Genomic DNA, 26640 nt, shown 5'->3' with positions numbered 1-26640 from the left:
GGAAAGGCAGCAGAAGCATTAAAGGACCACACTAATTGATCTGCACTGTGGAAATGATGTAATGTAAATGTTAACAAGGAAATAAAAATAAAGATTCATCAACTGCTTCCAAAGTCGCCTATAGTAGTTGCAATTGTAATTTTGTGCTAGGAAAAAAAGAGAGTGTGCACCTACTGGTTTTAATACCACCTTAAACAGATGGAGCTTGTTTACGGGTGGTTGTCTCGACATCTCTAATTTCTGTATTTCTTGTCACTGCTGTATCATGCTTGTTTTTGTGAAATCAAACCACATCACCCTGTACTATTTTGCTCCCAGGAATCATGTTACCTGTGATGGTTATTGATTTTTTTTTTCCAAAACAAGAACAAAGGCTCACTTAAAGTGCATTTGAGTGTGATTGCAGGCTACGCAGAGACTCGTGATGAAAACACAACACATAGAAAGTGAGCTTTATTTGTTCCTTCAGGTGCCCCTGGTTGACCAAGGTGATCTCACCCATCGTCCCTCTCTACAATGGCTTCGTCTTCCTCTTTGTCTTGGCCAACTTCAGTATGGCGACCTTCATGGACCCTGGTGTCTACCCCAGAGGTTTGTGTGCAGCCCTCTGCAACGGTTCCTTCTATTTTTACAGAGGAAATTTGACAAAATGTTCAGCAATACTGATTATTTTCCAAGAACATAAGAATCACTTTGGATCTTTTGATTTACCAAAACACTACTGTCAAACAAGCCACTGAAATCATTTTTTTTCCATTTAATAATGCATAAAAATCCTACTAAATCCTTAGGCACTAACTTAACTACGATTCATAGATGATGTTTGGTCTGCATGCTTGCCATGGGGAGAAACAAACTTGACTATTTTAAACACTGAATTTAATCCAGGTTAAATTATTGAAGAATCAACTCTCTCCTCCTGGGGTGTTTGTAAGAACTTGTGTTTGTGGAGAGAATCACTGATATCATTCAGCTTTTTGAATTCAGAAACTCAAAGCTGATTTATTTTATCGTTAGCCATTTGTTCTGTTGAGACATTTGACACAGTGACGAAGGGAATTGCCACCTTGGTGATGGCAAGCCGTCACCGTAGCATACGTAGTTAGTTTCGTGCTTGTATTTCTATGGTACATGCCACATACTATCCTCCAACTCCTTAAGCAATTTATGATGTGCAGCAGATAGATGCCAAATGCCATTTCACTGAATTTGCTGCATTTGCTTTATGTATACTCAACGTCATCCTCAGCTAGAATTGGGAAAAGCGGTAGCTCTATGAATTTATGCTGTGCAGCAGAATAAACCCTTTAAATGGGTCCATGTTCATGACTATAAATATAATACAGGGCTGGAGGGGAGAATTGTTCCTTTTTTGAATAATATTACAAACAGCTGCTGCTATAAATAAAGTATTGTTTTGTTGTTTGAATAATTGTCTATGTGTGACAACTAGCTTAAAAAGCACATTAGAGGTTACGTTTTTGTTTAACTGTGACAATAACGACTGCTGTTTTTATGGATAACCTTAAAAAAAAAAAAAGCGCTCCAAAATCCCTTGCCTGACTGTAATTCGTGTATGCACAGCGGACGAGGATGAAGATAAAGACGATGACTTCCGGGCGCCTCTCTACAAGAACGTGGAGATCAAGGGCATTCAGGTTCGGATGAAGTGGTGTGCCACCTGTCACTTCTACAGACCTCCTCGCTGCTCACACTGCAGTGTCTGTGACAATTGCGTGGAGGTGGGTGTCGAGAAATGTGTTTGAGAATATGAATACATATTTACGCACACCACAGCAAGGCTTTCAATTGTAGTACGCTGTGGTAGTCCTAACCGCCGCACCTCGGAACAGTGTGTGCTGGAAAATGATCCTGCATTTAATTGTTTTGAAAGCTATTCATTAACTTTATGCAATATGTCTGCTTCAGGTGCAATTTTTATAAGAATCTTAACACAAATATGTATCAATGCCAAATGCATGTATTAGGCTAGAATAGTGTTTCGTGTCACTCTTTACAATACATTTTCAAGTAATATTTGAAATGGACAATATAAGTATGAAGCTATGAAGCTCTGTCTATTGGATGGATGGATGGATGGATGGATGGATGGATGGATGGATGGATGGATGGATGGATGGATGGATGGATGGATGGATGGATGGATGGATGGATGGATGGATGGATGGATGGATGGATGGATGGATGGATGGATGACTAGTGCGTAAACCATAGGTGTCAAAATCAAAGCCCAGGGGCCAGATACGGCCCGCCACATCATTTTTTGTGGCCCTCAAAGACAAATTGTGCATGAACTTTATGTGTCAATACTAAAATTACAAATTGCATTCACTTTTGAAAAATAGAGAAATTGCTACCAATTTTTATTACAATTCATCTTTTTAAACAGTTTATAAAAACTGAAGAATTTTACTTCTTAACTCGTATCCCACAAATGCAATATTAATCAGACTGCCATGTTTAAAGTAGCCCATGGGCAGATGCAACATATCATTGTAAAGAACATTTTGGGGTTGACTTTCCCATGAAATAAAACATGTCTTTCTTATTCTTAGGACTTTGACCATCACTGTCCTTGGGTCAACAACTGCATTGGACGCAGAAATTACCGCTACTTCTTCCTCTTCCTGCTCTCTTTGAGCATCCACATGATGGGAGTTTTCACCTTTGGTCTCATTTTCGTGCTCCACCACCGGGAGAAACTGGGAGCTCTGCACACCACCATCACGTATCCTTTGAACAATCCTTTTACCACTTTTTGATCAGTTGTTTTGTGAGGTCATTTTTTTTTTTGCTTTACTTAACCGTTGAACACTCAGATTGGTGGTGATGTGTATCGCAGGGCTTTTCTTTATTCCTGTCATGGGTCTCACGGGTTTCCACATGGTGCTTGTGGCACGAGGTCGAACCACAAATGAACAAGTGAGGGACGCATTGGATTAATAGGGCTCCCAAATACAATCATGAAATAGAAAGAAAAGGAACAGTCGATGTTTGTCATAATATCGGTCTGTGCTGAAACATGATGGTCAAAACTCTAAACAAGGTTTTTTTTGTTCCTCAGGTAACGGGCAAGTTTCGTGGAGGAGTAAATCCCTTCACTAGAGGTTGCTGTGGCAATGTTGAGTATGTCTTGTGTAGTCCTCAGGGGCCAAGGTAAGATGCTTTGAGTACGAGCGTGGGTGTGTATGTGTGTGCGTGTGCGTGCATATGTGTGTGTTCTAAAATGATAGCTGATGAAAAGATCATGTTTTTTGGTCTTTTACAATGCAGGTACATATTTGACCCTCGAAAGAAGCCCCACATGAAAATTCAACCTCCATTTATTCGACCAGACCTCTCAGACAGGCAAATCGCCGTCAAGCTCAATGACAATGGCATCCATGGCAGCATTATCATCTCTAAGGTGAGAGTTTTATACTCAATCTACAGCTTTTTTCACCTTTTTATTGCCGCATGAAAGTAATTGCAACATGTGCCTGCCCGATATGCTTGTGACTGCAATTGCGCCACCAAGATAGCAAAATTTCTCCCGCCCAAGCTTAACCTGAATCTCTGCACCTACGCACACTATCACACCTGTTGTTCAACCACCTGCTCAAGGATGTTCTTGACACTCTCTTCTTGTCCACATAGTCCAAATGTAGCCTCGATGGCCTGGATGAAAAAGAAACGCAGCCGCCATTGCCACCGAAAGCTGACAGGTACAACCAGTTGAAAAATCATCTGACCTCCAGTGAGGGTAAGAACCACCAAAATCTCAGTTCTCCGTCCAACTGGTTAATTTCTTTTCAGACTTGACACCACTGCAAACACTACAATCTTGGTAAATCATGTTTTCAATGCAGCTCCTGTATTGAATCATATCACAGATTGTGCAGATGCACCTCATCTAGTATCTGTGGAATGTCCCTTAAATCACAGCCTCTTTGGCTCCGTGCGGTCCCTGTGCAGTATCGATTTGTTGCTTTTAAACCTCGTGAAATATCAACGTCATTCATCTCGTGTTGGCACACATGCTCGCATAAACACATGGTGGGTTCCCTCCAGAGACCCCGTGTCTTGGTGCATTATGTCAGGGAGGGAACAATTTGCCCTGCCTCACGGAGCAACACTGCAACCTGGTGGTAGTTTTATGTACTGCAGCAGCCTGCCAATCACTTGTTCAAACACAACAATCAAATTCACTGTCTGTATCGCTTTGTCTGACTCTCTCTCTCTCTCTCTCTCTCTCTCTCTCTCTCTCTCTCTCTCTCTCTCTCTCTCTCTCTCTCTCTCTCTCTCTCTCTCTCTCTCTCTCTCTCTCTCTCTCTCTCTCTCTCTCTCTCTCTCTCTCTCGTCAACAGCTGATATAATCTTGTCAATGTTCATAATCTTGCTTTTCTCTGTTTATCAATATGTAGAAAGCTCACTGTCTGGTAAGACCCACCCCTCCACTCCGGCTATGTACAAATTCAGACCGTCCTTTGGCACCATGCCGAAAGTCCACTATCATACTGCAGGGGACAAGGTAAAAAATAAGGCAAAATACAAATAAAGGCAGTAAATAAATGCATCTACTAGTCATGCCTTGTGTTTTTTTCATCAGATTGTCATGTCCGATGACCAAAATTCCTCAGCCATCTTGGAAGAGGGTACTCGTGGCCACGACTATCGATCTGAACCAAACTTAGATCTGCCAGAGTACACTAATGCTCCCCTTCACCGCACTTTCAAGTCCTCCCCTTTCCAGCTGGACTCCGACCCGCTCAACTCTCGGACTCATAGCCTGAAGCAGGCTCACCAACGATCGGAGAAGGGTCAGCTCGTGGGTCTGCAGCCTCAGACAGTCACCTCAACCCCTTATAAGAACGTCTTTTCTCCCAACACGCTCTCCAACCGTAACGGAAGTCTATCCTATGACAGCCTGCTGAACCCCAGTAGCACCCCACCCACCGCCAGTGAGTGCTTGGCCCACCGCGGTGTGCCTCCGGTAGGGTTCCACTCGCCCTACCTGCCCACCAAAATGTGCCACAGGAAGGATCCTGAGATGCAGAGACAACAGGTTACCGCCACCTACAGTCCCGTTTTATCATCCAGGGCGGTGGGCCGTCACTCGCCTCACCTTCGGGACAGGGACTCATCCCCAGTGCGTTACGACAACCTCTCCCAAACAATCATGGCCTCCATCCAAGAGCGGAAGGAAATGGAGGCGAGAGAGAAGCGCCACATGTTACACGGGCATTCCCAGACGCATATCTATGCCCAGGACTCTGGTATGTTTGAGGGCTCCGGGGGATATGGCCTCCCACCAAACCCCTGCTATCCGGATGGCCCTCGCTGTGCCGGTTCCAGAGGGCCGACACCTCCGGCCTACGGAGGCTCCAGGGACAACCTAATGGGGGTCGGGCTGAGTTACGGCCAGAGAACCCCCGTCCTCTGCCAGGCCGGCTCCACTATGGGCCGAGCACCCAGGACTTCATCCAGCTCTTTACACACAGATCACATTAGTACCAACAACAACCTTGGAAGGATCTCAGGCCCAGAGGGCTTTTATCGCTCCCCTGCCCACCACCCCCACCCCCACTCCCCTGCCATGCACCGATCGCCCTCCTACTCCCAGCAGAAACTCTCGTACATGAGTGTCCAGGAGAGGATGGACTCACCTCGCCTGGGGAGGGCAAGGTATGAATCCTAGCCCTCTGGTACCGCATGCATGCCCTGAGCCAGGAAGGGAAGGGGGGGGATTTGGCTTACACAACTATCCCCTCCTGAAGCCCTGCTCCCATTGACTTCCTGAGCTCTAGTCTGTACCTCTTTCAAGCATGTAGCATTAAGTGTACGATGTTTTTGTCTTACTGTTTATTTATCCGCGAAACCCTTTACCAGTCCAGTTTTATGTGCTTGCAGCTGTCTGAATGAAGTGCTCGCTGAGTCGGCAGATATGATTGTAACGTAGAATAGTAGGCATTATTCAAATCTCCAAGAACTGTATCGCATGACTGGGCTAGTAGCCACAAGATGGTGCAAATTCCCCGGCAAACTCTATATTGCAAATCCTGGAAAATTGAGTTTGTAAAGGGATTTGCGCCACCTTGTGGCTACTTTCCCAGTCATGTAATACGCCACACCGTTTAAAAACGGAGTTCCTGGACATTTTAATATACATTTTAAGATACAGTCTGCAGGTTCAGCGAGCACAAAAACAGGAATGGTAAGGAGTTAAGTTTCATCTAAATTCATCAATGTGTTCTATGAATGGATTATTTTCTGCCTTAGAAAAAAGTTTTGTATTCTTCAATGACTGTCAGATTAATAAAGTTGCGACTTTCCATTCCTTCTTCTTTTTGCATGTCTTTACATCTTCATGTGCAACACTCTTGCTTCTGCATTTCCATTCCATCTGGACAACTGAGGCATGTTCCTCCAACCCTTCATCTCTTATTCTTCACTCTCCACAGACCAATAACCTTTTTGACTTGTGTAACATCTCTGTGAGTTGAACCCCACCTGTTGTTTTTTTTTTCTTTCCATTCAGAGAGGGCATGAAAGTTAATGGCCAGATGGATTGCCACCCGAGTGCCAAGGGTGTCACAGCCAGTCCCAATCGCCACAACGTCAAAAAGGTGACTGGGGTGGGAGGCACCACCTATGAGATTTCGGTGTGAGCAGGCACGACGGATTCACCTTCTTTGACAAGAACCATGTTTAGTTTGTTTTTTTTTGTTTTTTTAATCCTTGGTAAAGCAGCTCAGTTATGTTAAATGTTCAAACACAGGATGCGGTGTGGTTGTCAATACATGTGTTTGACTCCAATTATCAGTCATCCTCTGTATGGGTGAGTTTTTTTTTTTTTTTTTTTCTGTGTTTCATATGTTGGTCATTTTAATGGACCAAAAGATTGTATTCTCTTAGCTGTAGTCATGTGACCGGGTCTAAATGTCCTATATTGCGTACATGTTTTTTATGCAACAGCTAGTGCTTCAGTTGGAACAAAATGCCACTGAAGGGGGCAGGGGGGGGGGAAACAAACATGAATATCATTGTAAGACTATTGCTTCTCAAAGAGTGACAACCCTCCCTGCTTGGCGAAGACGGCAACAAGGTGCTTCAAAATACCAGGCCCCTTAAAGTACACCTGGCACCTTTGCTTCACATCCAATGTGTTTTTTTTTAACCAAGAAGGGACAGAAGCAGCTTAGGTTCAATTTGATACAATGTCTCCCTCTGTGACTGAGTTACAAATACTTGGCCCATGTTCCTTTGGACTCTGGAAGGTGAAGGCTTCTTGTGGACCATCAGATTACCTCATACTTGACAAGTTTAACAACCCATCACTGACAAACTTGTTTTTGATTGTTGTCTGGTTCAGTGTTGGCTTGTAATCGAATCAGAGGAATGGAAGACGTACAATACGCTGGTCGTTAAAATATGACCAATTTCTTCTTTATAACCAGTGGTTTAATAAAAACATTTCAATAATTGTTTGGTAAATTTTGTAGACTGTATGGCCAAAATTTCTCCATTATTTTTCCATGTGATAAATTATATAATTCAGCCAAAAGGGCTCATAGACCTCGATGTAAAATGGTATTTCAGCACAAGATTATAAAACAGTGTGATGTGAGATGGTTGTTTGGTTTAGCACATCATCAGTGTTCTCTTCCTGGACATTTGTCACGAGATGTTCAGTCAAGTCTTTTCAGTTTTCTTTTTGAAAATACGTAGACCAGTAATGTGATGTACACACACACACAATCGCTGTCTGGTACAGCAAAATATTAAACAGAAAAATCTAATGTTGGATGCTTTGGGATTAGGGCTAATTGAATTTGATTCAATCTGACAGATTTAACATTTGTATGTTAAGACTCAGCCATTGTTGCCTTGAAATAGTGATTTAAGGCCACAGCAGTTGCAGTGATGCCACATATAGCACATTATTCATTTGAATTGATGAGGTCAATTGAGAGGTGACAGATTAACAGAGTGCTAACATTAAACATAGTTTAAGAACTCATTTGCACTTCCAAACCAGTTGGGGCATACACGACACCGGTGTGCTTCCCTTATATACTATGTACTGCCATTGGTAAAACTGTATTTCAGAGAATGGACTTCATTCGTAAACTTCCCAAAATGCTGCCAGAAGTCAACAATTACTCTTACGCCATCCTCTCAGAGCTCTTTTACTTTTAAAGACTTAAATACAGAGTTCATTGTATGAAACTATGGATGTTCCTATTTTTGTGAAGAAGAAACCCGATAAATCAATAAAATGTCATTTGAGCAAATTATACTTTAAAATGCGTTCATTCTTTCTCGGGCCAAGACAAACAAAAACAGTGGAGAAAATTATAATGCAAGGAACATTAAGCAGAGAACGCCAAGCCCACTTGTTATAATAATGCTTAAGTGGATGCAAAAGTGGTTGACAGTGTTTTATTCAAAGCTGGAAGAAACATTTCCAATCATTTTGAGTGCAAATGAGAAGCAACATTTCATCCATGTACAAGTATTTACAGATGCACTGCCACTTGGATGCATTTTTGAGGTTCAGAAATGGTTGGTGAGAAGAAATGTAGGTGAGCAGGAAGGATGGCTGGCTGGGGACAGATTTCACATGCCTGAAATAATCTGGGAATGTTAAGAGAGAATTCCTGGTGATGAGATACTTCGGTTGGAGTGGAGCTATGGGAAACTGACAAACCGTTGACTTTGGACTTACTAACGTTCAGATGTTTGAAACAAAATGACATTTAGGCTAAGTGCATCTGATGGCCCTATGCTGATTGGCCCCCACATTAATGTGATGTCACAATGGGCCTGGGCGGGGGGGGGAAAACTTCTACATGTCTCCACTGACAAAAAAATTATTTACTTGATGCCAGGAACAGCAAAAGCATGGACAGGTCAAGAAAGCCCGTTGAACTGCATCATGGGATGTAACAGATAATGCTCTTCTATGATTCCTGGTCCCTGACCCTGTGCTGCTAACAAGCAGGCTACATAATCCTCTTCCTCACAAAAAAATAATAATAAAAAACAAAAATCCTAAATACCCCAATGTGGGAATCATCTTTATCACAAGCCTCTTCACAGTTTGTCACAAGTAACATTTAAGTGTTGATGAGCATAATTGAAAAGTGTGGCATTCCAAGATAAGGGGTCAGAAGAAAGGTGGCTTCATTTTCATACTTTGATTATTTTACTTGTTTGTTCAAAGTGGTATTAAGGACTTGTGAGGCAAAACGGATCATTAAAAAAAACTAATATGTCAAGTGTCCAAATTCAGTTCACTTAGAGTCTATTGTAGAAAAAGAGGAAAACGGTTCAATTGAAGACCGGTATAGAAAGTTCTTGCTTCTCAATTCTTTTCCTCAGCCTTCACCTGCTTGGTCTCCTCTTCTTCTCAGTCTTTTTCACCTTCCTTCTTGTCTTTTACCGAGAGCTCCTCCAGTTTCTCCACCACTTTGATTGCGCTATCAGCATTGTCTGTGTTGAAAATGAGTCACAAAAGGTCAAGCTTGTCTCACACCCGCGTACACACACACACACTGGTTTCATCATTTCTAAGAACGTTTGCCTGCTAACAGAAGGCTATTTTACTATCAGGTGTGATCATTTTGTTGTAGCAAAGCAAAGCGAGACGAGATTTGACGCAATCCAGTCGGGTGCTCCACTCTGCATGTTCATGTAGCAGACAGAAAAAGTCCTAAGCTGGAGTCAGCAGCAAAGAACAGAGTGTGTCTGCTGTTAATATGGAAAATAGAGCCATCTTAAACCCAGTTCACACATTCGTCTCAGAAAAAAAGTACAATTGTTGACCCAACATGAGTGTAAATATTGGCCTTGTATTACAAAATATGCTATTAACACTTGGAAATGAAAAATGCTTACATACCTGATCCATCTTGTTTGTTTTTGACCACACCTTTGCATTCATCAAACTTCACTTTGAACTTCTGCGCATCTGCGGAGAGAATCGGATTAATTCGTTTAAATCACATTACACTGGCAAAAACTAACTTCTACAAAATGCAACTCCAAATCTAGAGGCGGATTTGGACCAAAACCAGATTCAGTTTTGGACAAAAAAAAAAAAGTGTGTGTGTGTGTGGTGGGTCGGGCTTACTTTCTGCATTTAAAAACCGGATGGCCAGAAGTTCGGGTTTGGGTTCTTCATCAGCATAATCTGCTAGTGTGTTCCACACCCAGGCTCTGTCGCTGCCAGCGTTGGGCTTCAGCTCCATCATTGGTACAACTGGTATTCACAAGGAGAACCGCATGGACATAAATTAGAAGCAGGATGAATGACTACAGTGCCATAGCTGCATTATAATTAGCCAAATATTTTTTTCCACTTCTTTTCACTTGCACCACTCCAGTAAAACCAGGCATTCTTATCTGAACAATGTACATTTTGACAAGTGATGAATTGTTGACATCATAGAGGTCACTGCGTGTGCGTGGATTGCAAAAGCATACAATGCAGTACAATTAAGTATTTCTCAAATCTGTTTTAAGCACCTTCCGAATTCCCTATTGATATGAAATGCCATGAAATGAGGCCCAAGCAGTCACTAGACTCACTCTGATGATTGGCACAAAGCTTCAAAGTACGATCTCTCCTCATCAGAAGGCGGATTGTGCCCTTGTCTTTGTGTCTGAGCAGCTTGACATCACCAGTACCTCTCTCCTTCCACTCAGGGGGGTCCATTTCAGAGGCAAACCGGTAGAGCTTAGCTCGCCTGCAAAAAAAAACATTGACATCCACAATAATGACAAAATGCAACACATAAAACCAGATGATGATGATGATCTAGTCTATGATCAGACTAGTATTGCTACTTACATTTTGAAAAGTTCCTCTTCATCTTCTTCTAACGTTTTCACTTCCTGCTCAGGAAGGTTCACGATTGGTTCAAACTGAGGGTCATGATTGGTGTCTTCTGGAATTTCTGCAGTGGTTTCGTGCTCTTCTTGGTCCTGATGGTGACAGACAATAATTGATTATTTCTGATGCCTGCTGCGAAACTGTTGTAAGAGTTGGACTTTGATTATTATTTTAATTTTGATCAATGCAATTGAAAGTTTATATTAGTCATATATGGGGCAAGTCAAGGTGGACAGAAAACTGCCATCAACTAAGGAGTGGCCAGCAGCACTAATAGCACCCCCCATAAAAAAAAAAACCCTCGAACCGCTGACTACAAAACGTAGACATTTACACAGTACATAAAACAAACGGGTTCCTTTAAAGGTACACTAATTTCCTTTATTCGTTTATTTGTTTATTTATAAACCATGTGTAAGGGATAAGTTACTCTAAAGTTAGCTTGTCTAGAAATGAGGCCTTGCGCGAGGATGCTAGCGTAGAGCAATGTGCTTTTGAAACGTGTAATTATAAAAGTCCTTGACTTGCAAATTGCATGCCGTGAATTTATTTAGCCAGTCTAATCGTATAATCGAGATTGCGTAATCTGCCAGGCATTGTGAGAAACACGCTGATACATGCTAACATTAGCTTGTTTGCAGCTAGCAACTGTTGTGCCTGGCGGACAATGGCAAGGAAAGCTTGCTAAGGCCGGTTCATACAACCGTCATAACCCCAAACACTTGGTTGTACATAAGTGCAACATACAGCTCAAATGCCTTTGGCAATCTCGTCAATATTCAAAGAATAATTTTACATCGATGTAGCCATTAGCATACGAACACGTTAGTAATGAGATTTTGCAGCTAGCGGTGACATGCTCACTGGCTGCACACTTGAGCGCTCTCACAAAAACCTCCCTAAATACGTTTGAAAGTTAAGTCAACCCTCACACACGGGAAAAGTTAAGCATAATATCTTATTGTTTCTAAAATGTGGGTAACGTATGGCATGAACTTTGCCAATTAGCTTTGGTAGCATCGCCAACTCATTGTCGGCAGTTTGAGTCGCAGAATCCTTTTCAACTTCGGCCAATTGTGAAGCGCCCAGTATTGGTCTATTCCACAAATTCTTATTTCAAATCAATCAGAACACTTTCGATGACAGACTAATCATGACCTCACCTTTGGGTCAGCCATAATATTGTAGATGTTTTCAGATTTTGAAGTTAACTTGAAGATTCAAATCCCAAACTGGCCGCCGTTTTCGCTCAACTACTCTTACTTCCTGTTCCAGGTTTCGCGCGCCGAATTTGCCCATTGCGTCATCACCATGCGACGTACGTCGGTGGCCAGGAAATACTTTTTCTGTTGTTACAAATTCCCAAGAAACAAAACATGAAATATTCCTCAGTCAATTATGGCAATACCGTTGGTGGGTTTGTATTGATTGGAGCTTAATGTTATATAATCTATGTTCCATGTAAAAACGTTTTGTCTTAATAATAATAATAATCATCATCATCATCATAATTCTGTTACTCAGCTGGTCGAGTGTAATAAAATAAATACTAACGAGGAAGTTATTCATGTGGATTATTCTCATTGTGCCTGTCTGAACATTTTTCACATTCCTACCGTTCCTATTCTACTTCCAACAGGCCCCCCAATCTTGTAATACATGAGAAAAATAGACCTCATCGGAAAGTAGCAAATGCGTGTACCACTTTAAGAAAGTTCAAAGTTCACAGTCTACGTTACGCCACGTGGTTTCAACAACATGTCGGCTACCGGAATCGTTACCGTGTGATGAAACGTACCGCAAGAAGGTTTAAGGTACCACTCCAAATATACTAAAACCTCTAGCTTTGTATCGTGCTAGCATGACAATGTCTTTCTAGTTTTGCTGATATTCTGTTTTGAACAGCTAACTCTGTTGCTTTCCAACGTTAGTGTATTAAAAGTATTTTTTAAATGAAAAGTTTAGCCCTATGTTTGTGTTGAGTTAAACTCGCTAAAGGTAAATGCCAGATGTTTGTCACAAATGTAAACAAGATCAACTTTTGAACATGATGAATGTGACCTATAATTGCACAAATCAGTTGAAACAAAATAAAATCATTATGATAGGGTACCTGAAATCAAACTACAGTAATCCCTCCTACTTCGCGGGGGTTACGTTCCAGACCCACCCGCGAAATGGGAATCTCCGCGAAATAGAAACTAGATTTTTTTTAGCTATTCTTGGAAGATATTCTATTTTTATCGCTGACATCAACCAGCTCGCTGCTAGGGGACTTTCATATCAATGGACTGTGCGCTCCGCATTCATGCCTTAGCGACGAGACTAACAGTGTATTGCTATGTCCAGATGAAGGCCACCGCCGGTGGAGAGTGTTATATCTTTACTATTTTCCAGGTTCTGATGTAGCAAGCATGGTTCGGACAACGACGTGATGGATACTGCTTTATTCCTTTCATCACAGTCAGTTCACTGGCCGTACATCGCAACACTGAACGTCCCCGAAGCTCCCCCTCCCACATCCGGGGTTTTCCCACTACGGAACATGAGTTAGTCCAAAATATACAACAGAGAGAACGCCCTGAAGTCACATGTGACGATAAAGTATACTGTACTGACTCTTTAATTTATTCATTTCAAAACAAGAAAACGACTTTTAAACATAAGCTATCATTATTAAAGGAAAATGAAGAAACTCAAGTGGCCGCGAAACCTCGTGAAATGATGAAATTTCTGCGATAAAATTATTAATTTATTTTTGAAAACCCGCGATACAGCGAAGCCGCGATAGTTGAAGCCGCGAAGTAGGAGGGATTACTGTACTTGTGATGTGGTTGCACAAGTCTGCACATTCTCTTATACGTTGGGGCTGTTGCTGTGCTCAGATATCACTTTCAAACTCATGTTGAATGGGAGTCAGCAGAGAGTTGCCAAGATTTGGACCATTTTAAATGAAACTAGGTCTCAATATGATAAATCGATCATCAAAATGGTTAGTGATTAATTTGCTAATCATTTAGTAGTTGATCAATTCATCATTTCAGCTTGAATAGTCACTATGTTTATTGTGTGTTTCTTATTCTTAAAACGAGTCAATTTTTCCCCGGCAATAGTATCATGGCAGACTGTAGTAGCAACCCTGTGACTGAAAAAAAAAACCCGGAGGAGAGGGACACAGCTGACCTCCCCATAGACTCCTCAGATAACGTCGGCACTGCAGGAGAAGGTGAGGTGGCCTCGGAGCAGAACATATATGGCTACATCAAGCAAGACCTTTTTACGTCCGAGATTTTCAAAGTGGAGATCCGGAATCTGCCCAAGTTCATTGGCTTCAACGACCTGAAGAAGTTTCTGGCCAAGCATGGCCTCAACCCACACAAGATCAAGCTGTTTGGCAAGCAGACGTTTGCGTTTGTCACCTTTAAGAATGAGGAAGAGCGTGACAAAGCCATGAAGATGGTGCACGGCATGCACTGGAAGGGCCAGGTGTTGAGCGTTAGACTGGCCAAGCCTAAAGCCGATCCCATTCAGAGGAAGAGAAAGAATGAGGAGGGTGAAGGTTTGGGAGGGCAGCCTCCTTCCAAGCGAGCAGAAGGTGATGAGAAGGAGGAGCCGCTCAGCGTCCAGATCGCCAATGCGGTGACTCCCCTGTGGAATGTTCCCTATGAGGAGCAGCTCAGGACGAAGGAGCAAGATGCCGTAGCGGTTCTGCAGAGGCTGGCCAAGTGAGCGCATGTCATCTGTTTCTATGGCAACCTCGAAAAACAAATTAACTGACCACTATGTTGTTTTCCCATTAGAGAAATTGCAAGCACCAACAAAGCCATGGTGCCCTTGCTTTTTGATGTCAAAGGGAAACACAATAGAATGTGCTGTCCACTGGAAGCGATTCATCCATCCCCTTCACAGGTTTGTGTCACAACAATATATGTTGCGGAATTTCTAGAATGGACAATTGTTGAAGTCCAAGTTATTGGAATGTCTCACTATGCTTTGCGGATGGATGGATACCTTTGTGGCTAAGTTTGAGCTGAAATATTCTGTATTCAAATACCCTTGTGTATGCCGACAGACAGAGTACAGAAACAAATGCGAGTTCCTCATCTCAGTGGGTGCGGATGGGGAGGATAAAACCGTTGGCTTCCGTCTGGGGAAATATAAAGGAGGCTCCTGTGCAGTGGTGGGGCCGCAGGAGGCGTGCCACGTCTCAACCCAGGCCAAGAAAGTTGTCCAAGACTTTCAAAAATTTATCAGGTGTGTGAAAAGACTGTGTTTTATTTCAATTGTTCCAAAAGTGAAACTCCTATGTATTAATTAAGATCAGATCTGTTCAGATTAATGATGCTATGTGACTATAAAGATCATTCCAGGTTTGGAGTACTGTCATTTCTGGACTATAAGTCGCACTATAAGCCACATTAGCTAAAATGAGGGTAAAATCATTTTATCCAGAATTCCTTCAGTCAATGACCGACACAAAACAATATCCTAAAGAATAAAAGATAATCCAATATGAAGACATTTCATCGGTTTTTGTTTAAAAAAAGATTGTTGTCATTTTATGCTTTGTGCTTGATTCCATTTGTGATACGAATGTGACCCGATGACATAGGTCAACACCTTACACCGTGTATAGTCCCGAAACGTACGAAGGACACTGGAAGCAGCTGACTGTTCGGACCGCCAGGACCAAGCAAGCCATGGCTGTCGTCTTCTTCAACCCACAGGTAATGAGGTTTGTCACGTGAATTCACTGCCGTTTCCCTGGAGGTTCTGTTTCTGACTAATTGCACATGTTCAACAATTCACTAGAAACTTGAAGAAACAGAACTTGATGCATTGAAGAGCTCCATGAAGAAATACTTTTCTGAGGGAGAAGGCAAAGACAGCGGCATCACCTCTCTCTATTTTGTCAAAGAGGGCCAAAGGTGAGGCGATGTAGACCCCCCACCACACACATGCGAGTAAAGTCACCACTCTAAAACTGCATCTTATGTTTACTTTGGGTATTTTTTTATGTTTACGTGTTTCATGATTTTTAACATTGTACCTAATGAGTGACCTTTATTATGCAAGCTGTAAAGCCATCGAATGTTAAAGTCGCAGGTTTGTGATTTGATGACAGGTACATATTTATCCAAAAATGAATTTTCTCTTTGCAACCGAAGGAAATCTCCTAACATTGAAGACTTGCCTTGTGAGCTGGTGGCAGGAGATGGCTGCATTCACGAGGAACTTCTTGGTTTGAAATTCAGAATATCTCCTCATTCTTTCTTCCAGGTAAGAAACCTTTCTGCCTATTACTTAGGTTAGTCTCTAAATAACAGTTGAACAAGCTCATGTTGATTTACTTCTATTTTTTTTTTTTTGTGTGCATCCTGATAGATAAATACAGCAGGAGCAGAGGTTCTGTACTCTACTGTTGGGGAATGGGCACAACTGGATCAGGACAGCACGGTTCTGGATGTTTGCTGTGGGACAGGAACTATTGGCATTTCTCTGGCTAAGGTAATGACCGAGACATACGTGTCCAATACAATCATATAGACTACTGCTAAACAATTGCTGAGTGACAGATGTGATGCCCAGAAACAAAAATAACTGGTGGGTTGGGTTTTTTGTGTGTGTGTAGAGGGTCAAGAAAGTAATTGGGATTGAACTTTGCCAGGAGGCAGTGGAGGATGCTCGAGTTAATGCCAAACTCAACGGTGAGTATATGAAAAGTGAATTTCAAGTACTGTTTGTTAGAAATGTTGGCTTTTCATCTTTTTCCACTCAAGGGCTCAGCAATGTTGAGTTTCACTGCGGGAAAGCTGAAGTTTTGTTCCCAAGTATTCTCAATGCTCATGTGTCACCAAACCTGACAGCCATTGTGGATCCACCAAGGGCAGGCTTACGTAAGTTTAGAAAACTTAAAATCTCAAAATGGGATGGTTAACTTTTAAGGGGGTGTTGTCTTAATTGCAGATTCCAAGGTGATACTTGCCATCAGGAGAGCAGAGAATCTTAAGAGGTTGATTTATGTGGCGTGCAATGCCAAGGCGGCCATGAATAACTTCATTGAGTGAGTTTTAAACATTTTCATATAGCCAAATCCTCCATGTTTACTATCAGTTAATTTATCCCCCCCCCCCAAAAAAAATGCTCTATAGCCTGTGCAGGGCACCCTCCAACAGAGTTCACGGAACGCCGTTCCAGCCTGTACGAGCCACGGCTGTGGATATGTTTCCTCAGACGGCGCACTTTGAGATGGTTCTGCTCTTTGAAAGAGTAGAGTACAACTCCCAGCAGCAGACCAACGATCCAGAAGAATCTATATGTTCATCTTAAAAAGTTCCCTTACAAATGATGCTCAAACATGCATGTCTAATGAAACTGAACAGCTTTTTTTTTTTTCTGTTCTAGGACGAGTTCAAGAAAAAAAAAAATGCAGACATTTTTCTTTTCATTAGTTTTACTACTTAATTTGTGCTGTCTATTTCTTTTGGAATAAAACATTTCCAAAACAATACTTTGGGACCTATTATATGATCATACAGTGTAATATTTCTTTAGTCTTTTGAATACCACAGACATTAGTCAATACATTTTATTTTGCATAACAAACATCACCAGTCATGAAGTTCCTGTTACAATACATACTATACTTCATTCTGTAGGCAACACCGTCCCAAAGTCACTGGTGCAAGTCAAGAAGAGCATGTACAAGCAATTCTCACACTGAAACACTTAACACGTACACAATGAAAGAAATGAAATCATTAAAACTAACCAAAAACTCAGCCTCACAACTGAAATAGACAAGCCAAATACTTTAATGCACAGCAGTTTTCTATTTTAGCATTTTATCTTTTACAGATATTCTTTTAATGGCAAAGTTTGCAGCAACATTAGGTAGTCTATAAAATGCATATGACTGGATTTTAGGCTTTGGTATACAGTTTCAGAAGCTCGTGTTGGACTAAAATGACGTGCCAGCCTTCCAAGTAAATTTTCGATGGTTGCATTCTGCGCAATATATTGTATGTATACGTACTGTCATACGCAGTCAGCTGTCAGAATAAAGGTAAACATACAAAACCGATACAAAGTACATAAATACCTCAAGTCATGCTGTGGACATACTTATCTTTTAAAAATACTAATTTGCTAGGTAAATGCTTTAGAAGTGGGGACTTGGTCTTTTCACGCCCTGGCCAAGTTTTAGGTCCAATCAATACACCCAAGGCCCTTAGTGAAAAGGATTAGCTAAGGCAACATGTAGACCATTTATTTAAGTTAAGAACACCAAAATACAAAGCTAACGAAATGTTAATTGGTGTGCACGGCTTAAATATCCAAACAGTGATGTCAAGTAAAGACTGGTAAAGAAATGACTGTGGCCGGGAAGGCGGGCTAAAAGGTCAGCAACAAATCTCTTGGACAGGACACAAGTGCATAACAATTGTTTAGAGTACCTACTCATTACATCACAACACGTTTTTAAGCATGCAGACCAAGTCAATTTAGAAGGGGAGAGAAAAAAAAAAAAAAAATCATGAATCAATAATGTACTCCACCATCCTAGCCATAACTCAAGCCCATAAAATGCGAGTCACTTTGTTTCCCAATAATGGCATAAATACAAGTAGTCCCTTTCAAATGTGTTACACACTAATAAAAACACAGGTGCTGGTATTGAAATGAAGCTATTAAGACACTTTAAAACAAAGCCATGGTAGGTAGTGGTTGTTACAGTCTGATGTGCATGCATTGTATTTGTACAATGTTTAGAACATGCCATCTTAACTGCACCCAGGGTGACTTCCTCCTTTGTACCAAAGATGGGATGCGTCTAGAGAGGTAGATGGTAATTGCGCTATGGTCTGTTAGTGCATTTTGTCCTACCCTGATGTCTACCAGCCAATCTAACTACGCACAGACAAGAAGCAAGCAGTACGACGTAATGTGATCTACCGTCCTAACATGGCAATGACGATGGAGTGCTGAAAGAGAGCGAGTGTGGTGTCTGGCGAGCTTTCTGGTTAGACATCAACAGTGCAGAGAGGTTCACTTCCCGGCTGGGCAGATTCCATGATGGTCATCTTGGGTTTTTTCCTTGTTTCCTCCTAAAAAAATAAATAAAAAAAATACAAACAAGACGCTTATTTTTCAGTGAATACTGAAGGCCCTATTCTAATCCTAAAATCTATGTGTGTACTCTACTGAAATCAGAAAATGGACTGACAACGGCAACAGAAGACTTTTGGGGCCATTAGCACCCCATTCACCCAAATGTAGCAGGAAAATGTGTGTAAGGGTCATGTGACTGTGCAGCAGCATTCACTGGTGCCGTGCACAGAACAAAGTAGGGACTGTGCCATGTTTGGATATGCATTCATGCAAGGGAGAGTGAATCATGAAGTTGGATATTTACATGTTCTGATCAAGATTGAGGAAAAAAAAAAAAAAATCTCCAAGTTTTTGTGAATGAAGACAATGAAACCAAGATATTTCAAAAACTTTCATCATTCTGACATACGACTTGAACAACTCAAGAGAGAAAATAGAGGGGGAACTTAAATGAATATTCAAAAAAAAAAAAGAAAAAAAAGAAAAAAAAGAAAAATCTAGCTAGCCTTTGATGGCTTAGGATAAAGTTTCAACATTGAACACTTACCCTTTGTGCTGCCAGTTTTCTCATCTCTTCCTGCAGTTTATTCAAGATATGAAGGTTTGGCTTATTCTTTTTAGCAAACTGCTGCAGCTCAATCACACTTTTGTCTGAGCTCTCCTATACAATGAAAGAGGTACAGCTAACGTTATTGAGACATTTACGCAGCACGCTCGCCTACTAAATTGTAGTGGGCAGACGCATGCCACTGTGAGGCGAGTGACCGTAATGGACCGTGAGCAACAGGTGCTCTGGACAAAAATATGAATTCAATCTTTACTCGACCTACCTTCTTGACCATCTTATTACTCTCTCGGCCATACATTCGTAGCAGTGAGCCCCAGTTCTTCACGTGAGGATGAAGCATTTGCAAAATCTTCTGAGATGCTAACTGTTTGCCGACCCTCTTGTTCTTGCCTGCTTGCAGAGATCAAACAAAGAAATGTGTGCACTTAAGTCATGTGACGTGCAAAAAGTGTCAGCAACGTAAGCTTAACAACACACAAAATTGATCTCGACTCCATGTATTGCAGTCCTCGCAGACAGAAAATGTGTCAGAAAGGAAATCACTTACACCAACCACGCACAGTATGCTTCCCACAAGTCATCACATATTCACTCTTCTGATTCTTCCCTGGTATGACCTCAAATTTTATGCTCGTGTCTCCCATCCCATGATTTCTAATAAAGTGAAAAGAAAAAGGAATAGTTACTCACGTCAATAAAGTCACAAGCATCTTTAACTCTAAGGCTCATGGGGTGTAGGGAAAAAGTTGATACTGACTTGATTTTAACCACACATCATATTGCTTTCTAATCACTAAACTATTGATAGAACCGCTTTGTAGGGGTGCAATATTTTCCACCCACCTTTTAAGGCACTCGTGAAGAATCTGATACGGTGAGAGAAGCCCCGCTTTGTTGGTCAGCTCATATACTCTCGAGTCTTCTATACTGATATGGTTAAAATACTGTGGGGAGGTAAAAACACTCACTTTACTCCTGCTGTTGTTTCTGATAAGAGAAATTCATCTCTACACAGTTGACGATAGGCATGTTGCTAGGGAAGGATTGGGATGTACCTCAAGTTCATCTGCCTCAATTGGCTTTTCCTCAGAAGTCTGCTTCACAAAGTCAGGTATAAGGATTTCCAGTGTGGCTCTTGCTGCAGCATACATGAAATTGTCAGAAGATGACCAAAGCCATATTTAAATCGCACTATTGTGACACCACTTTATATTAGGGATGTAACGATATCCAAATCACACAATACTGTGGGGATGTTGGAGATATTAAAAAAAAAAAAAAAAAACGTTCATGCTATATAAAACCCAATGACATTGTAGGGGGAAAAAAAAGCACATAATACAATATTGCCCTTTATTTAATACATAACTGTAATAAATGTTAGTATTTTGCGCAAAAATTGAGCATATACGTAAAAATCACCATCGGATTCACGACGCATGCTTACAAGTCTACTTTCTTCACACTTGTATAATTATGAATCAAACCTCATCCAAAATGGTAGCATAATTCCTGTGACTTGTACAAGACGTTTTTTGTGCAAAACAGCAGTGATGGAAAAAATAGGCTTGTCTAGTCATTTTATTGTCATGTGTTCCTATTGGCTCAGCGGCACCAAGTATCACTCACAATGCTGTCGTTGGCTGAAGCGAGTGAATTTTTTATTATTATTTTTTTAAACCGAGATGTACTAATTTTAATAGAGATATGGTTGCTATCGTTACATCCCTGGTTTATATGGTATTACGATATGCAACATCCCACAAAGTGTGCAGGTAACAAATTACCAGCTTTATTTTTGGCAAGTTTTTTACTACTTGCAGTCCCTACGCCATAGGTGACTCCATCTATAATGACAGATGCGCCAAAGGGTTCACTTGGGTTCTCTGCAAGGGACAAAAGCATTGTTCAGTGACTGGGGAAGGGAGAGCGGGGGGGTTTTAGTCTTCAATTTAAAAGTGTCAGGGAACTTTGAAATATTTTTTCAAGGCAAAAAACTTACCACATTCAAAGAAGTTGTAAACAGGCCGAACCTTAAGGACACGTTGCATGTATTCATGTAAGATGCAAACTTCAGACTTCCCATTGGGATTGATGACGAATTCTGATCAATATAAAGTGAGTTAATACACAAGAGCAGGATTACCTTCGTTGCTCAGTCAAAAACCGACAGAATGAATACAGATTGGAAGAAAAGTGGCAGTATTTTTCATTTTACTGACAACATTCAGCAATTGACCTACCTTTCTTAGTAGGTGCATCTTGGACTGACAGTGTAATGAGTTTCTGGTTTGCAGGTAGGATGGGTCTCTCGGATTCAGCCTGTTTCCTCTTCATGTCTCGGTTAAACTGCCTTCGCTCTGCCCATGTGCGGAACTTCTTCACCGTCACTTGTTCAAAGTCAAAGCACTTTTCCAGGTATTGTCGGAAATCTTCAAGTTCTGTCAAGGTTTTATAGGGTTAGCACTGTGGTTTATTTAATACCATCTTGGAAACAAAAACAAAAAAAAAAACAATTCTCTCTTTCAAACACCCTGGCAAAATATACCACATTACTTTCATTCAGTACTTCTCAAATATTGGGTCAGCTGCAATGCCAGGCGGTAGGCACAACCTCAAGGAATTTGTACCACATACAAATAAAGTGTACCTAATGGCACATCCATTACAGAAGGTGACAGAGGCAGCACTCATCGTTAGTGTGCGCAGGGCACAGTAGAAGAACACCTTCTGTTCACAATGTTGTTTCATGCAACAGGAATGAAAATAAAGGCAGAGACTTAAAACATAATGTCAATAAAGTTTGTTTGTCAATAAAGTTTGCTTGTTTTAAGGTAATCCACATTTTTTTCTTTACAGGGAACGTCAACACCCAAATTTCCTTTGTAATATGTTCTGTAAAGCCAAACTAGTCAAAACACAGTGTTCTGATTAACGTTCCATTTGTGGAATATGAATAAAAAAGGCAAAATGTGCTCTTTTTATCCATCTCAGGGGGCCACTTTGCCACTAGCTGTCGACTGACAATGACATCACCTGGTGAGACGTGATTGGTATTTTGTTGCAATATTGATCACAATGCCATGTTTGGACTAGTGGGGATGAATACAACTTATTGTTGCAAAGAGAATTTCAGGGTTGACTTCCCCGTTAATGAATCCTGCTCAAATATCAATTACATATTTTGTAGTGAAAAGATCCTACCAATGGATTCGTCCTTGCACACCTCCACTTTGGCCTTGACTTGTCCTAGGGCTCCTTGAGGGAAGTCGCAGTGTGGAGGCTCTTTAGCAGGCTGACTGTCTTTGGTGAGGCCCTCACCCTCTAGGGCGGTGTCAGCAGAATTGGAGGCAGGAACATCATCAGGCACCTCAGCTGTGTTGTTGTTCTCTACATGGTCGTCACCATTTAGCCCCACGCTGGATTTAACAGGAAACTCTTGTGCTTGACGATCCACGACGCTATTTAGTTCCTTCTCCTCATTGTCCTTCATCTTCTTATAGTGCAAGCAGGGGATGCTGCTGGTTGGAGGATCATGTTTCTAGATCATAGTGGCAGACAAAGAGTTTTAAGACAAATACTACAGGAAAGACATATACCCAAAACCTCATGACGAAGTCTCAAAGCTGCAATTTTTAAGTTGGAGATGACTACTTTTTCATCATAGAATAGCAAACATATCTAAAACAGAACGTTACTACTGTTGTGCCGAAGCAGACCCAATTCATGTATTTAAGGCTTCCCACTGCAAGCAAATGTGGCCCAGATCAGATTTTCCTTGCCTGTATGCAACCTGTATCCGATTTTCCTATGACACAGTCTGAATGGTTTGAGTCAGATTTTGTCAAATCCGACCTGGGTCAATTTTATATGTGGTCCTAGATCGTATACGTATCAGATGTTTTTGTAATGTGAATTCAGTCTGAACCGAGAGGTTGGATACTAGCCCCAACCGATACTCCATCCAAAGCCCAAAATACGCTGCAGGCAGGCGTAAATCAGTGCTTTGAGGGGAAATTGAGAATTTATTTAATTCCCCTTGAAACATGCTGCATAAAATGGACATTTAAGTTGATAGTAGGAACTAAGCAACACAGATGCTTCATTTATTGCGGTGATATTTAGTAGACGTCTCTGGACATTGAAAAGACTTGTCACAATTTTACAAAATACTCTTCCCCCCCCCCAAAAAAAATCAATTTCCCACATAAAATCTAAATTGTGCATTAAGACCTGCGGCGTGAACCTAGTCTTAGTTACCCTTATGCTGCCTGATCCAAGGAAGTAGGGTCGGGACCAAGTTACGACTCTGGTCTCTCTGTGCAGGTAGACTGGAATGCCTGAGTTGTGGAATGTCATGATCCATCCATCTGGAAGTGGCTCAGTGGGTGGACGTCCCCGACCTAGAACGTATACATACACACACACACACACATCACAGTTAGTAGCGATCCTGTACTAATTTGTGATGCAGTCAGCAGAGTACTTGAGTAATTGTCAACACACTAAGTTTCTGTGTGGTAATTAAAAAACATTTAACAGTGCATAATTAAAAACAAACAATTGCCACTTACTTTTCATGACAGTTTTAATTTTGGTCATCATGGGTTGAACACTTCCGTCACCGTCTGACTGGTGATCACTGTCGCCACTAAATTTGTCCTCTGCTGGACGCATCTTTTTGGGGACTGGCATGCCCTCCTCCAGCAGAGCGTCAACGTCATTGTCGAATTCCTCCTTTAAAGTTTAAGATTGCCCAAGAAGTTCGGGATAGACATCACAACATGGGACTGAGGGGGCATGCGTATGAAATTCCACAATTAAACCTTGAAGAACTTGATTATTGATGATGATGAATGACTTGACCTGTTAAAGATTTGATGTTTGCTGCCTTAACATGATTATGCTTCAAAATGTTTGGGCTACTGATGGCCATCGTTTTTTTTAAGACATAAGTAGGAACACATGTCTTGAAAAAAAACTTGTTCAACAATAAACACACATATTGTGCATGAGATTTAAGGAAAGACAAGACCCGTTGACAGTGGTAGGAAGATGAATTTACCTCGTACGTGTAAGCCATGGACTCTCCGTCTGCTTGCGCCTGTTGAATTCTGACCTCTGATTTAAAGCCGACATTTTCTTCATCATCCAGGAAATTGTCATAGATGTCATCCAACTCATCCAGAACGGCATACTCTACTTTGTCCTCAAAGTCTGTGTCAGCCTCTAAAGCCCTACCATCTCCATCTGCTGTTCCTGAGCTAGCTTGGCTTAGCCTCTGATCACTGGAGAAATCCAACTCACCATTCATATTGTCTAAAGTATCATCATTAACTCGCTCTTTCTCTTCACCTGTATACAAAACCTTCCTGTCTTTGCTACAGCTGCTTTCAACAAAGCTAACACGGACCTTAACATCCCTTAGCAGCTTGCTATCTGGTAGAAAATTGATTACAGGGGGAGCGTGACGAGCTGTTCTGGGGCACGATGGGTTGGAGTAATTGGCCTCATTTGAGGGCTGGCTACAGAAAGCAATTGTGCCAGTGCTGAGGGGCTGCTGTGGATTTGCTTCGACATCCCCTAGGGTGCATATGTATCCATCACCACCAGAGCTAACGTCCATTACCTCTGCGTCACTGGACGTTTGCAGGGGAGGTGGTGGAGGTGCTCTGCCCTCATCTTGGCCAAAATCATTAGGTGGCTCCAAAGGGAGAGGTGGTAGAACATCATCTATTTCCATTGTTTGACTAAACTTCTTTCAAACTTACGAATTAGCTTATATAAACTAACTTGATTATTTGTTCTAGTAGAATGCATGCAGAAGCACATCCAGAACAGAACACGTATCAGAGATGGATATGCTAAGCTGACTACATTGTTCTTTTCATTAATGTAGACAGCTTTCAGAATCACTGTCTCAATTATTGGAAATCACAATGCATTCAGCCTAATGTGGGATCAAGGCTGCGATCATCATGCTCCAGCGATTCCTCTGGCAGCTAGGAAAAAAAATAACAGTGAGAGCATAATCAGCAAACATATAAATCACGACCACCGTCAATGTTAAAATACCTGGATAAGAATACTTGTTAATCGTGACTGAATCATAATAACACGCAATCAAGCCACATACTATGAACGTTTTCCAGATTAGCTACAGTGAAGTAGCGGGGCCCTGCTAGCATTAGCGTCAATGCTAAGTAGCAAACAAGCGACAAACAATACTGCAGTCCACACACTGTAATCATATTAATACCAAAGCCTTTCGAGGTTACATGAGCTTGAGTAAATACTCACCTGTACATATAATGTAACCATCTCATCAGGACCTTACTACCTACGTAACGATTCACTCAGACTCATATGAGGTGGCGCCATCTTGAAGTGCACAACCGCACCGGAATTTAGCTCGGCCTCTCCAATGCCGGCTTCTTGATTATTGGTTACTGACGCTGTCAGTCAAAGCCGCCCACTTGGCGCTTTCCATACAGTACGTCTGCATATATACCACCAGTGGCATTTTATTTTATCATTTGCTACAGGAAAACAAATACAAAACTATTTTAAATTAAGAAAAAATAAATGATGCCGACCTTCAAATCAGCTTTTGTTGTGTGATTTAATTTTGCTCCACACATTGAATTTTGCAGATCAAGTCAATGTAAAAATGTGCTGTGAGGCAAATTATGGTAATTCCATTGCTGAACATATGTCCCCATTGCCTTGTGCATTTATTCCAATTAATGACGTAATTTGTTTTTAAATAGCCCAATTAGATAGCATTACACTGTCGTAGTCAAATTTGTTAGTTTAGTCGTGAATTTGAAACATGTACACTAGACAGCAGTACACAATAACAAAAATGTTATATAATTCTGATGTAGAGCACTGCAAATTAGAAAACGGTAAATTTGTGACTGCATTATCTTTATTGCAAGTTTATATGTATCCCCCATCCCCAATTCTTAGTCCACGTCTTTTCAAGGGTTTTTGTATAAATTGTCTCACCACTACTTTCTTCCAAGGATGTTGCAAAAATTGATGCATAAAAGGACTAAAC

At 41.3% G+C, this 26640-nt stretch overlaps 4 protein-coding genes and 1 non-coding gene across 5 annotated transcripts in view; 2 read left to right on the top strand and 3 right to left on the bottom strand.

Moving 5' to 3' along the window:
* The window catches only part of zdhhc8b (zDHHC palmitoyltransferase 8b), a 36526-nt gene extending 28197 nt beyond the window's left edge, over nt 1–8329 (top strand). Inside the window, exons 3-12 of the mRNA XM_085910886.1 lie at nt 470–591; nt 1585–1742; nt 2577–2749; nt 2841–2943; nt 3086–3177; nt 3295–3427; nt 3658–3763; nt 4425–4531; nt 4610–5685; nt 6539–8329. Coding sequence (XP_085767012.1) covers nt 470–591; nt 1585–1742; nt 2577–2749; nt 2841–2943; nt 3086–3177; nt 3295–3427; nt 3658–3763; nt 4425–4531; nt 4610–5685; nt 6539–6668 — 2200 coding nt within the window. The 3' untranslated portion in view covers nt 6669–8329. The remainder of the gene's footprint in view (nt 1–469; nt 592–1584; nt 1743–2576; nt 2750–2840; nt 2944–3085; nt 3178–3294; nt 3428–3657; nt 3764–4424; nt 4532–4609; nt 5686–6538) is intronic.
* Nucleotides 8330–8428: 99 nt separating this feature from the next.
* Nucleotides 8429–12227, bottom strand: ranbp1 (RAN binding protein 1). Its single transcript, XM_085910891.1, has 6 exons — nt 12061–12227; nt 10856–10989; nt 10594–10751; nt 10136–10264; nt 9905–9973; nt 8429–9495 (listed from the first exon to the last, which is right to left on the bottom strand). The coding sequence occupies exons 1-6, from the start codon at nt 12073–12075 to the stop codon at nt 9413–9415; spliced, it is 588 nt and encodes a 195-aa protein (XP_085767017.1). The 5' UTR covers nt 12076–12227; the 3' UTR covers nt 8429–9412.
* LOC147057786 (small nucleolar RNA SNORA77) lies at nt 9626–9754 on the bottom strand. The gene has a single exon (XR_015065968.1). It is a non-coding gene; the product is annotated as a small nucleolar RNA SNORA77 (small nucleolar RNA).
* Nucleotides 12228–13115: 888 nt separating the features above from the next.
* On the top strand, nt 13116–17411 carry trmt2a (tRNA methyltransferase 2A). The gene is made up of 12 exons (XM_085910887.1): nt 13116–13889; nt 14011–14622; nt 14698–14806; nt 14970–15151; nt 15510–15624; nt 15710–15825; nt 16066–16177; nt 16283–16405; nt 16530–16605; nt 16678–16794; nt 16865–16961; nt 17050–17411. The coding sequence occupies exons 1-12, from the start codon at nt 13849–13851 to the stop codon at nt 17225–17227; spliced, it is 1878 nt and encodes a 625-aa protein (XP_085767013.1). The 5' UTR covers nt 13116–13848; the 3' UTR covers nt 17228–17411.
* Nucleotides 17412–17472: 61 nt separating this feature from the next.
* Nucleotides 17473–26039, bottom strand: dgcr8 (DGCR8 microprocessor complex subunit). Its single transcript, XM_085910884.1, has 14 exons — nt 25878–26039; nt 24643–25579; nt 24152–24314; nt 23838–23980; nt 22782–23118; nt 21821–22018; nt 21580–21681; nt 21365–21463; nt 20633–20715; nt 20421–20521; nt 20125–20231; nt 19840–19967; nt 19557–19670; nt 17473–19005 (listed from the first exon to the last, which is right to left on the bottom strand). Exons 2-14 carry the CDS (start codon nt 25318–25320, stop codon nt 18922–18924), a joined length of 2337 nt encoding a protein of 778 aa, XP_085767010.1. The 5' UTR covers nt 25321–25579; nt 25878–26039; the 3' UTR covers nt 17473–18921.
* Nucleotides 26040–26640: the final 601 nt, after the last annotated feature.

Source organism: Syngnathus leptorhynchus, chromosome 4 (genome assembly GCF_054491065.1).
Source record: "Syngnathus leptorhynchus isolate UIUO chromosome 4, UIUO_Slep, whole genome shotgun sequence".
NCBI lineage: Eukaryota > Metazoa > Chordata > Actinopteri > Syngnathiformes > Syngnathidae > Syngnathus > Syngnathus leptorhynchus.
The sequence above is the reverse complement of the archived record's forward strand: the minus strand, read 5'-3'. Positions and strand labels throughout refer to the sequence as shown.

Coding starts and splice junctions, on each gene's coding strand:
- ranbp1 (XM_085910891.1), bottom strand. Junction 9,974..10,135: donor CCGGTTTTTAAATGCAGAAA/GTAAGCCCGACC, acceptor TTCTCTCCGCAG/ATGCGCAGAAGTTCAAAGTG. Junction 9,496..9,904: donor AAACAAACAAGATGGATCAG/GTATGTAAGCAT, acceptor TTTTCAACACAG/ACAATGCTGATAGCGCAATC.
- trmt2a (XM_085910887.1), top strand. CDS start 13,849: ATGAAACTAGGTCTCAATATGATAAATCGATCATCAAAATG. Junction 14,807..14,969: donor TTCATCCATCCCCTTCACAG/GTTTGTGTCACA, acceptor GTATGCCGACAG/ACAGAGTACAGAAACAAATG. Junction 15,625..15,709: donor TCGTCTTCTTCAACCCACAG/GTAATGAGGTTT, acceptor ACAATTCACTAG/AAACTTGAAGAAACAGAACT.
- dgcr8 (XM_085910884.1), bottom strand. CDS start 25,320: ATGGAAATAGATGATGTTCTACCACCTCTCCCTTTGGAGCCACCTAAT. Junction 21,464..21,579: donor TTACAACTTCTTTGAATGTG/GTAAGTTTTTTG, acceptor TGTCCCTTGCAG/AGAACCCAAGTGAACCCTTT. Junction 19,968..20,124: donor GCATACTGTGCGTGGTTGGT/GTAAGTGATTTC, acceptor CTCTGCAAGCAG/GCAAGAACAAGAGGGTCGGC.